The following is an 11553-nucleotide window of genomic DNA, read 5'->3' on the forward strand; positions in this document are numbered from 1 at the left end:
TGTTCATCACTTTGAGGTTTCAAACACCACTCAGATCTGAATAAAGCCATTTGACAAAGATGTACATGCTGGTGGACTAACGTGAGAATGGAGGTGAGTTTCTCAGAAGAAGAGGCAGATTTCCTCTAGATGAGTCTTGACACTAACTTGCTCCACCATGGGAGGAAGTCTGCAGCTGTCTTAGAGGAGCACATTGTGCAAGCCCCCATATAGACCTATAGACCACAAGCCAAATGGCACAGACTGAAACTACATTTTCAAATCCTGTTTTTTTGTTATTGGTGAGAGTGAACATTTGCCATTGTTCTTGTAAAACAGCACTTAAATGTGTATTACTGAATCTATAAACTGACGTTATCAAAATATTTACATCAGGTGTCTATTAAGGGCAACATCCACACTGAATGATATTATTCAGTTCAGTTCGATACACTTTATTACACAATATGTAGAACCCACATACACAAACTCATTCCCTGAATACTGAAAAAAACAAATGCATAGGTAATAAAAGAGAATCAAAGCATAGTATCTACAGCCAAAACATAATCACTCATTTAATGCTTAAGGTTTTGAACATTCATGCAAAGTTGAAATAAATATAGACATTGAAAAGAGATTGACTCATTTATCCAAATCCACAAATGTTACCATATTTCAGTATAGGTCAGAATCCCAACCTCAGTCAGATTGATCTTAAGTAGGTGCATGGGACTAAATGAGCTGAATGAGTCACAGCATTAAGCACAACAGTACAAAAACAAGTTACTCTTTTTTTATATAAATATATAACTTGGCATTATAAAAAAAATAATTTTGTGATATAAGGGGTATATGTGAATGCTTTATATACACTCAGTCCTTCGTTGAATAGTCATGACCTCGTACACTCCATTGTTACACCTTTTCTCATCTTCTTCTACTTTCTCTTCTTCTCTTTTTCTGATCATTTTCTTTATCTGGGACAAAAGAGAGGGACAATTCAACTTGATTATTAACCTCTAGACACATCTGCTAAAAAATGCCTCTTGATATATAATACAAAAGTATTTGTTTGAGACACTAAGTGTTTAAACGTATGGCTCAAAAACGTATGGCTGGAGATCAACAAAAACACAGCAACAGATAAATCTGAAAATCTAAAATCAGCACTTTCCACTGGCATGTGTAATGCATTTACAAAGTTTCAGATATGCAACCAGTTTTAGATGAATCTCAATCACCTTGGGAACGAACCACACTCCAAACACAAGGAGTAACAGTAAGAGCACACTGCCAGCTGTCAGAGCCATCACTGGTATCATAAGGTCATTCATGCCACCCGGCTTATCACTTGCAGAAGGGGCTGGTTCGATCAGTCGCTCTGTAAAGAGAAGTCCAAATAACTAAAGGACAGCCAAAGCAGTATCATACAATAGCAATAGAACTATGGCAATGTTTTTTTGTTTTTTTAATAGTCTCTAATGGTCACCAATGATTATTTTATTTGACCAAAATAGAGTAAAATGTTAAGGATTTTTTTTCTGCCAATACGGTTTTCTATTTGAATATATTTAAAAAATTTATTTATTCCTGTCGTGTCAAAGCTGAATTTTCAACAGTCATTACTCCAGTCCTGATCCTTCAGAAATCATCAGATATGCTGATTTGCTGTTCAACTAACATTTCTCATCATTATCAGTCTTGAAAATGGTTGAGCTGCTTCACATTTTTGTGAAAACCATGATTCTTTTTTCAGGATTCTTTCATAAATAGAAAGTTCAAAAGAACAATTTATTTAAAATAGATATATATATTTTAACAATGTCAACATCTTTATTGTTACTTTTGATTAAATGGATCCTTTCTGAATAAAGTCATGAATTTGTTTTCAACTAAACTAAATACATAAGCAACAAATAAATAACTAAATAAATAGCTATCTAACCCAAAAACTTTTGAATGATTATGTATGTCTTAAATCATACTTATATCACTACAGGCATAATGAATTCTAAATTGTCTGTAATTAAATACTGAAAATTACATGTCAAAAAACAAAACCGAAACGTACACTCACCATGCACCAGAAGAAAAACACCTTGATCTCCTATTTTACATTCTTCAGATTTTGGCAGAGTATTACAGGTGCACCAGTAGGCCCCAGTGTCTGTCGGTTGTAGGTTAGTGATGTGTATAGTCAGAGTCTTGTTGTCATATTCGACTTTAACACGTTTCTCGTAGTCTGGATGGAGAGTCATTTTTCCATTTTTAAAAAAGTAGTAGAGAACTTCTTGTCTGATCTCACGTCTCCTTAACAGACTCACACCCATAGCTTCTTTCTCAGGTTCAGGACACTTAATGGTGCAATTGTCACCTTTATATTTGATCTCATCTAAAACGATTAAAGAAAAAACTTGGATCAGATCACAGCATCACAAAGGAGGGAGGTTAAAGTGTTTAGTTTGATATAAAGGGTTGTGAGGGAGAACATAAATGAATCAGGTGTTTCTGGCACTAGTTCAGACACCAAAACCAACACCTGGACAGTGTTGATGAATCTTCCTGCATTAAGTCACATATTTTCTTAGCATCATGAGTAATCAAGCTTATTTTTGTATATCAGGTAAGTGCAGTGTTGTCACCACATCTGACTTTGACAGTTTACATGTTTTTATGCCTTATAGAGGTAGTTCACCCAAAAATAAAAAAACATTCTGTCATCATTCATTTTCACACCATTCAAAACCAGAGGAGAAACCAGTCTCTTCTGTGCAACATAAAATATGATATTTTGAAGAATTTTAGTGACCATTCACTTCTGTTGTCCAGTATGGAGAAAAACTAAATAAGTAAATAAACAATGAGACATATCTCAAAATATTTTATTTTTATGTTCCACAGAAGGTTTGGAATGGAGTTTCTAAACCATCATGAGGCATTTTTACAAATATAAATATATCACTGTCAAAGGATTTTTTACTCCACATATAACCCCAGCGGTATAATCAAAAGTAGGTCAAATCTAAACTAATGTAAATACTGCTGCAGCACTTTGTAACACAGAAATTACCAAAATGTATAAAGCACTAACCTGCACTTGCAATAAAGTTGCTGAGACAAAGAACAACCAACAGCAAGAAGATGATCTGCAGAGACCTCACTGTTCTTGCCATCATTCTCTTAGTCAGTGTTCTCCATCTAACACAGGAAACAAAACTCATTCTATCAGCACTGCACAAGTGTATATATGTGCGCTCCAGCCCAAACCTGACATCACTGAACTTAGTCAGCAAACCTCAAATGAATAATGCCACAATAAACCTTTCAAAACTCCAATAGTCGCTCTTTTTTTAAGGAGCCTGCAACTTATTAAGCTGAAACCGCTTTTATTTGAAATGTAAGAAAATGTTATTTTACAAAAATCAGCAACCTACAACAAAGCGGGAGGCACTCAGTATTCACTCATCTCCAATCACCTGTGAGCAGAACAGGGTTGGAGAGATGGAAAAGGAGATGAAGACAATGTGGGCTTATGAAAATATAGACAAATAAAATATTTTTGAACCAAATGTTAGCATCAGTATGCCTACATGTTGTTTTTTTATTATTATTATAGTCTGTGATAATTAATACATTACAAAAACATTGTAAAAAAAAAAAGCACCTTATAAAAGAAAGTCATCCCACTCCTCTAGAGTGGGGGAACTATGACGTCACTTTGTAGACGGATCGACTGTTGGCATAACACTGGTTCCCTCAACAAAAAACATATGGATATTTCCATAGGCTTTTGGATGATTGCAAAAAATAAGCTGTGTTCAACCAGTTCATGAAACGTACATGTTTTGTTCATCAAGATAATCTTCACAAAGTTATATAACTTTTCTTAAATGTGAAGACTAAATAAAAGTGCCAGAACTTAAAAGCTAAACTTAGCCTACAAACGAACTACAGCACCACAACTATATAGGTCGCTCGACTTCTGCGTCACCATCACCATGCTTCCCAAAACTTTTTCAAACTTATTTTTAACGTGTTCAGTGAAAAGGCTTTACTCTCTATATGAATTCTAATCCATGCTACATGAACCTTTTCATATAAACTAGAGCCAAACTAAAACTGAAATTAAACATTAATTATAAATAGTATACTGAGTAAATTAAATAATCATAACTATCATAACATGGTCCTTTGCCAGCACATGTCCAGCATAAACCAGCATCAAAACATACCTAACCAGCATATGCTGTTTTTTTCCAACAGGGAAGGACATATGAAAGCATGTATTTCTATACACTTCGAAATAAGGTGTAATAATAAATCCTTGATTTATATGAATATTTTGATTAAAAACATGTCTCCAGCAACTATTCAATAAAAGTCTAATGCATTTAATTTATTAAATAACAGCAGAGTGAGCGAGTTTTTGGACATGGTAAGATTAAACTTATTTTAGTCAATAAAGTACCACATTTCAGCTTTGTTAGGGTGGGTACACAAAATGTTACTTTCACTTCTAGGAAATCCTCATATGCCTTCTAACAGCTTCATGTGGTCAGAGGCATAGCAATAGGGCAGGCAAGGCAAGCAATTGCCTGGAGCCCCACATTTTGAGGGAGCCCCCGAAAGCTGACCATTAGAACAATTGGAAATGTCATTACTAATATAACATGGAGCCATATATCTGCATCTCACGTTACACTGGAGGTGCTTAATTTTCCTCATGATGCATCGGCTGCCATTTGCAAACTGGCACAGTGTTTACTCGTGCATGAAGAGAACTTATCCTTCTGGCAGCCAGAAGCGGAATAAACTCGCTTCCAGGTTTTTGCCTACAAAGTGACATCATAGTTCCACCACTCTATTATGTCTACTACATCGCTTGGATTACAGCGTCACACAGCTTCATGTTGAACGTGATTTTTTCTTCAATGAGGGGCACAATCTTTGAGGAATTACGCTACAGCACTCCCCCCATAAGGAACAAATGTGGTTTTTCATAGAATAATAAGGGACAGAATTAGGAAGAAACCAAGGCCTATTATATATATATATATATATATATATATATATATATATATATATACATACACACACTCACTCACTGTCCACTTTATTAGGTCCACCTGTTCAATTGCTTGTAACACAAACTGCTAATCAGCCAATCACATGGCAGCAACTCAATGCATTTACGCATCTAGATGTGATGAAGACAACTTGAAGTTCAAACTGAGCATCAGAATGAGGAAGAAAAGGGATTTAAGTGTCTTGGAACGTGAAATGTTTGTTGGTGTCAGACGGGCTGGTCTGAGTATTTCACAAACTGCTGATCTACTGGGATTTTCATGCACAACCATCTCTAGGGTTTACAGGGAATGGTCTGAAAAATACAAAATATCCAGTGAGCGGCAGTTGTGTGGAAGAAAATGCCTTGTTGATGTCAGAGGAGAATGGGCAGACTGGATAGAGATGATAGAAAGGCAACAGTAAGTCAAATAACCATTCGTTACAACCAAGGTATGCAGAATACCATCTCTGAACACACAACACATCGAACCCTGAAGCAGATGGGCTTTACTCAAATGGCCTCCACAGTCACCAGATCTCAATCCAATAGAGCAGTTTTGGGACGTGGTGGAACGGGAGATTCACATCATGGATGTGCAGTCGACGAATCTGCAGCAACTGTGTGATGCTATCATGTCAATCTGGACCAAAATCTCTGATGAATGTTTCCAACACCTTGCTGAATCTATGCCACGAAAAATTAAAACAGTTCTGAAGGCAAAAGGGGTCCAACCCGGTACTAGCAAGGTGCACCTAATAAAGTGCCCAGTGTGTGTGTGTGTGTGTGTGTGTGTATATATACATTTTATATGTATATATATATATATATATATATATATATATATATATATATATCTCTTAGATTACTAATGTTTTTTTAATTGAGTCTCTGTAAAACTGTAATATAGTGAAATATTATTGCAATTTCTAAAATTGGTTTCCTATCTTATTATACTTTAAAATATAATGTATTTTGTGACAGAGCACTGAATTTTCTGCATAATTACTCCAGTCATCAGTGTCACATGATCCTTTAGAAATCTTTCTTATGCTGATTTATTATCAGTGTTGAAACCGTTTTTGTATCTTGTGTTCCATAAAATAAAAAATAACAGTTTATTCAAAATAGAATAATCTTTTCTAACAATATCACCTTTTATCCATTTAAAAAATCTTTTTGAATAAATACTGTTCTTTTTAAAGTTTTTAACTTATCACAGAATCCAGGAAAAATATCACAGGTCCCAAACAATATTAAGCAACAAAACGATTTCCAACATTGATTATAAATCTGCATATTTTAATGATTTCTGAAGGATCGTGTGACACCAAAGACACGAGTAATGATGCTGAATATTCAGCTTTGCTTCACATGAATAAATTATATTTTAAAGTATATTAATATATAGAACTATATAATAGACTATAATATATAGTCTATTATATAACAGCATTTTTGATCAAATAAATGCAGGCTTGATGCATTAAAATATACAGTTCATCATTCATATCCCAAACTTCTGAATGGCAGTTTGTTGGCTATAGGCAATCTACCTCATGAACAGTTAAATGTTCTCCCATTGCGCAATACAAATAAGAGTTAAACAAACAAAAAAACAGTCCAAGAGTGCACATCAGTTAGGCCAAAAAAGCTCAGTGTGGGTGCTCAACCACACAAAAATTAGAACCAAATATCGAAACAGGCACACCACAGCTCCAGAGATTGAGAAATATTTGTGTTCTCACCACAGGTGACGTTTAGAGCTTGAACATCTGATGTAGAACGTTTAAGCTCCAAACGTCACCTGTGGTGAGAACACAAATAAATATTTCTCAATCTCTGGAGCTGTGGTGTCCCTGTTTTGATATTTGGTTCGCAATTCAAACATGCACAATAACCTTTATAGCTACTATTTATCACTTTACATTCTAGTACAACTTTATTTTGTGTGTGTGCATTATTTATATTTATACATATATGAATGAACCTTTGATTTGTATTTATCCTTCATACAAATAAGAAATGTGAAATCACTGTCAAATAATAGTCTCAGACTATATATTTTAATATCTTTAACTTCAAACTATAGGCTACCAGTCAAAAGGTTTTGAACTGTTAGATTTTTAATGTTTTTAAAAAATGATCTTCTGCTCACCAAGCCTGCATGTATTTGATCCAAAATTTTGAAATATTTCTACTATTTAAAATAACTCTTTTATATTTGAAAATATTTTAAAATGTAATTTATTCCTGTTATTTCAAAGCTATATTTTTAGCATTAATCCAGTCACATGATCCTTCAGAAATCATTCTAATATTGTTTTGCTGCTAAACAAAACATTTGTTGAAAACAGCAGAATAGGTTTTTTTCAGGTTTCTTTGATGAATAGAGTTCAGAAGAACAGTATTTTTCTGAAATAGAAATCTTTTGTAACATTATCAATGACTTATCCCTTTTGATCATTTTAAAGCATCCTTGCTAAATAACAGTATTAATTTCTATAATCTCGATCAAAAAAAAAAAAAGGAAAAAAGAAAGAAATAACAGTGACTCAAAGCTTTTGAATGGAATAGTGTATAATGTTACAAAAGCTTTTTATTTTAGATAAATGGTGATCTTTGGATCTTTCTATTCAAAGAATCCTGAAAGAAAATGTACTCAACTGTTTTAAATATTGATAATCAGCATATTAAAATGATTTCCTGATCACGTGAAACTGAAGACTGGAGTAATGATGCTGAAAATGCAACTTTGATCACAGGAATAAATTACATTTTAAAATATTCAAATAGAAAGCAGTTACTTTAATTAGTAAAGATATTTCAAAAAGTTCACAACTACACACTCTCCATCATAACTAACACTTTTATACATGGTATTTGGAAACTGTACATTGTATACATGGTACACTTGTAAATAACATTTCTGTACATTCATTTAAACATATGTTTTTCTTTATATTTCTATATATAGTGCATTACTTATTTTCAGTTTTTCTTATATCAGTGTTATTTTGTCTTTACTGTGTGATTCTATGTATATCTGCACTAACATCTATGTTTGCACTGTGTGTGTACTTTCTTCTGCACTGGAAGCTCTTGTTCGCGAAGTCAAATTCCTTGAGTGAGTAAACATATTTGGTATTAAAGCTCCTCATAATTCTGATTCTGATAGTATACTTGCAGAAACAGACAGCTGCGAAACGTTGGTCCTCAAAATCTGGGAATTAAATTCAGTCAGAGAAAGAAATGAATGAGAGTAAACGGCTAAATCATATAAGTGTGCGGCTGAACAACTCACCTGACAACTCATCTCTGTATAACCATAGGCATCTCCTGAATGTCTGCAAGAACAGTTGAGAGCAACGCCTCTCTCTTCTGTGTGCCATCCAGAAACACTGTATAGAGTGCAAAGACCTCACTCACACAATTCACCACAATAAAAGTGATTTAAGTCACCGTAATCATTGAGTGTTAAAATATTACAGTACCTATGTCATTTACAGTTTCTTCCATCACTTTTCTATTTTTTAAGTACATGGGCCAGACATATCCATCAAAGTAGCCTGGTGGATCCGGAGGCACATAGACTCTTGAGCTATTGAGACAGAAAAAGGTGACCGAATCAGTCAAAACATTAATGGTTCATCAAACCAAACTCAACAATCAGGAGTCTCATTCCTACCTTCTTCTCTCTTTACATGTCTCATAAGGGATCTGCAGGAAGTACCTCTTGTTGAACAAGCTATTAAGTGGCCTGGAAGTACAACATGGATCATTTGAAACACATTCAACTGTCCATGACGATGCAATCCATGCTCAAGCATGTTTAAGTGCTCCAGAGGTCATTCACACTTCTGAAAAATGCAATTTTGTTTGACAAAGTGCTACATGTATGTGCACTGATCAGAGTTTATGAGTCGATTACAGTCTAAATTAAATCTGCCCATCATATAAAGTGACTGTGTCTCTTCAGAAGACCCATTGCTCCATTCATATGGATTACGTTTACAATGACTTTTTAAGAAGCATCAAAGTTTTGGTTTTGGTTTCACAGACCTTCTGTGAAATCTGTCAGGTGTTATTAAATCTAATATCTTCATTTGTGTTTCCAAGATGAAAGTCAGTCATACAAGTTTGGAACAAAAAGAGGTTGAGTAACTGACTACACAATTTACATTTTTGGGTGAACTATAATGTCACGAATTTGTCATAAAGGATCTTTTGCATCTGTTGAGAAGAGAATGTTTTCCTCCGAGATTAATAGAGTTCTGTCTCATCTTGCCTTTCAAACCAGAGCAACTGTCCAAAAACTTTCGCCTGTATGACTTCCTCTTCATCTTTCATAAAAGAGAGATAGTTGGACAAAATTACTTGTGATTAAAAATGAGGAATCCTTCCACTATAATAATAAACACATTGGATGGCTCTGATGGTGTGGATTTCACTGCGAGACCACGAGATGTCATGAAGCTCTGAGGATCCTCCTGCCACAAACCCGTGTCTGCCATCATCCTGTCCATGTGCAGGGCGTCCAAAGCTGCAGAGAAGTTTGTAAAAATAATGTAGGTTTAAGGACATTAAGGTAATTTTTTTTCTGTGAAACAGGTTAAATGTGTCCAGAAAATCCGTTTTCTCTCAGGTTCATCATGTCTACATCACACTGGTCAACGTAGACTATCGTTACAACAAATGTATCTTGACTCTTCCCCCACTCTACTCTATATAAAATACAGTGTTTTGCAAACCAGGACAACTGCCATGCTGAGAGACATTAAACAGAAGAGCAAAGCTAAGTATTAAATAAGAGGATTGTTCTTACTGTCGTATTGCTTAAAGCCATTGACATCAACAGGGACCAGCGAGTCATCCTGAGAAATAGACACAAATTAACAAGAATTTGTCATCTACATGTTAAATGACTGACTGATCTACTTACACAGAGAATGACAAATTAACTAATAACAAATAAAGTGGGCGTGGCACCTTGAAGAAGTTGTCTTGAGAAATAACACAGCTGTTTTGCAGAAGCTCCTGGAGGCTTTTACTCAGAGTCGTCTTTCCTCCATTTGTCATCCTGCCAAGTCAATTCATGTAAAATTCACATATGCAGGGACTGAACATGGGACAACATTTCAACTTTACTGTATACGCGCCTTATTTACTCACCCGCCAATTCCTAAGATTAATTTTCTCATTTTAAGTCAATTTTTTCAACGTACGTTTTCAACATTGAAACTTTTGTTAAGTAGCGAGATGCATGCATTTAAGACAGAGTATACATTTGTAAACGTTTAGTAAGTGGAGTTAGTGAGTGGACTTCAGCTCAACTAACAGAAACTCGTGTATGATGCAGTGCATAGACTGGTATGGTGCAGCTCTTCTTCTTTGTTCACTTACAGATCAAAACTGCTCTATAGCGCCTCCTGCAGAGCTGAGCGCTCACTGGAGGACAGAATATTACATTGACATCCAGTATTAATACTATTCAAAGGGAGAGTTCACACAAAAATTTTGATTCTGCCAACATTTAATCAAACTCATATTGTTCAAACCTGTATGACTTTTTTTCTATGAAACATCATATTTTAAAAGATGTCTCTGTAATTTTTGTCCATACAATAGAGATCAATCAGCTCCAAAAAATAAAACAACTTATGTACTCCACAGAAAAAAAGTCATGATGACAAAATGTTTATTTTTGGGTGAACTATCCCTTTTAGGCTTTGCTCTATCTAGTGCACATATTGTAGATAAACCACATAAATGTGCATATTGGAAGAGTCGTAATTCATTGCTATTATTCTGTAAAATCCCCAACACGAAACTGCACAGTCTGTCTAGAAAGCACAAAAATACAGACAAGCAGAGAGAAGTGAAACCCCTCAGTGCTGATGGACTTCATATCAGCAACCTTGGAGCACCAATCAAGTTGGAATGAATTGAATAACATTAACACGAATAAAGACAAAGGATAAGCAAAAGAGATGAAACACACAAGATACTGCTTCTTTTTCAGTTTTAAAAACAATTATACTTTATTATATTTGTACAAGGCAACGGTGCAAATCAGATGGCAAACTTGAAAACATGAGGTCAAGTTAATATGACAATACTTTTAGTTTCTCTTTACTGGGAAAAAAATATCAGATTTTTTCTGAAATTGTAATTTCTCAGTGATTGTATTTTTAGAATTATCTGTGTGAATATACACCCTTTCGTGTGTAATCCAAAGAAAATATTTAAGAACAATGCATATAAAAAGGTCATATAACTCACCAAATCTCGTCTGCTTCTAGGATTGATTTTAACCTGTAGGTAAAAGTAGATTTTGTAAAAAAAAAAAAAAAAAAAAAAAACAATAGAAATTTAAATGGGCATTTTAAATGAAATTTCAGGCAGTTACAGCAGTGTATGTGGTGGTGTGGTATACAATAAGAAAGGAATAATTGACTGCTTTGTGTCGTTTGAGCATCACCACCTCGGAAATGCGTTATTTTTCT

The 11553-nt window shown here is 34.6% G+C and overlaps 2 protein-coding genes across 2 annotated transcripts; both read right to left on the reverse strand.

Annotated features, from left to right (window-relative positions):
• Positions 1-408: 408 nt before the first annotated feature.
• LOC132149249 (uncharacterized) lies at positions 409-3435 on the reverse strand. Its single transcript, XM_059558321.1, has 5 exons — positions 3417-3435; positions 3074-3180; positions 2060-2374; positions 1224-1363; positions 409-959 (listed from the first exon to the last, which is right to left on the reverse strand). Exons 2-5 carry the CDS (start codon positions 3156-3158, stop codon positions 846-848), a joined length of 654 nt encoding a protein of 217 aa, XP_059414304.1. The 5' UTR covers positions 3159-3180; positions 3417-3435; the 3' UTR covers positions 409-845.
• Positions 3436-7898: 4463 nt separating this feature from the next.
• LOC132148606 (nicotinamide riboside kinase 1-like) lies at positions 7899-10400 on the reverse strand. The gene is made up of 8 exons (XM_059557308.1): positions 10220-10400; positions 10037-10127; positions 9873-9921; positions 9425-9590; positions 8736-8807; positions 8542-8648; positions 8352-8448; positions 7899-8270 (listed from the first exon to the last, which is right to left on the reverse strand). The coding sequence occupies exons 1-7, from the start codon at positions 10246-10248 to the stop codon at positions 8360-8362; spliced, it is 603 nt and encodes a 200-aa protein (XP_059413291.1). The 5' UTR covers positions 10249-10400; the 3' UTR covers positions 7899-8270; positions 8352-8359.
• Between the last annotated feature and the right edge of the window lie 1153 nt (positions 10401-11553).

Source organism: Carassius carassius, chromosome 9 (genome assembly GCF_963082965.1).
Source record: "Carassius carassius chromosome 9, fCarCar2.1, whole genome shotgun sequence".
In the NCBI taxonomy this organism is placed as follows: Eukaryota; Metazoa; Chordata; class Actinopteri; order Cypriniformes; family Cyprinidae; genus Carassius; species Carassius carassius.

What these genes read in the sequence shown, in the direction of transcription:
- LOC132149249 (XM_059558321.1), bottom strand. Translation starts at nt 3,158, where the DNA reads ATGATGGCAAGAACAGTGAGGTCTCTGCAGATCATCTTCTTGCTGTTG. An exon ending in CAACTTTATTGCAAGTGCAG is followed by an intron (nt 2,375 to 3,073) that starts GTTAGTGCTTTA and finishes TAATCGTTTTAG; the next exon opens with ATGAGATCAAATATAAAGGT. An exon ending in TGTTTTTCTTCTGGTGCATG is followed by an intron (nt 1,364 to 2,059) that starts GTGAGTGTACGT and finishes TTCTCTTTACAG; the next exon opens with AGCGACTGATCGAACCAGCC.
- LOC132148606 (XM_059557308.1), bottom strand. Translation starts at nt 10,248, where the DNA reads ATGAGAAAATTAATCTTAGGAATTGGCGG. An exon ending in TTAATCTTAGGAATTGGCGG is followed by an intron (nt 10,128 to 10,219) that starts GTGAGTAAATAA and finishes TTGACTTGGCAG; the next exon opens with GATGACAAATGGAGGAAAGA. An exon ending in TGGCTTTAAGCAATACGACA is followed by an intron (nt 9,591 to 9,872) that starts GTAAGAACAATC and finishes ACTTCTCTGCAG; the next exon opens with CTTTGGACGCCCTGCACATG.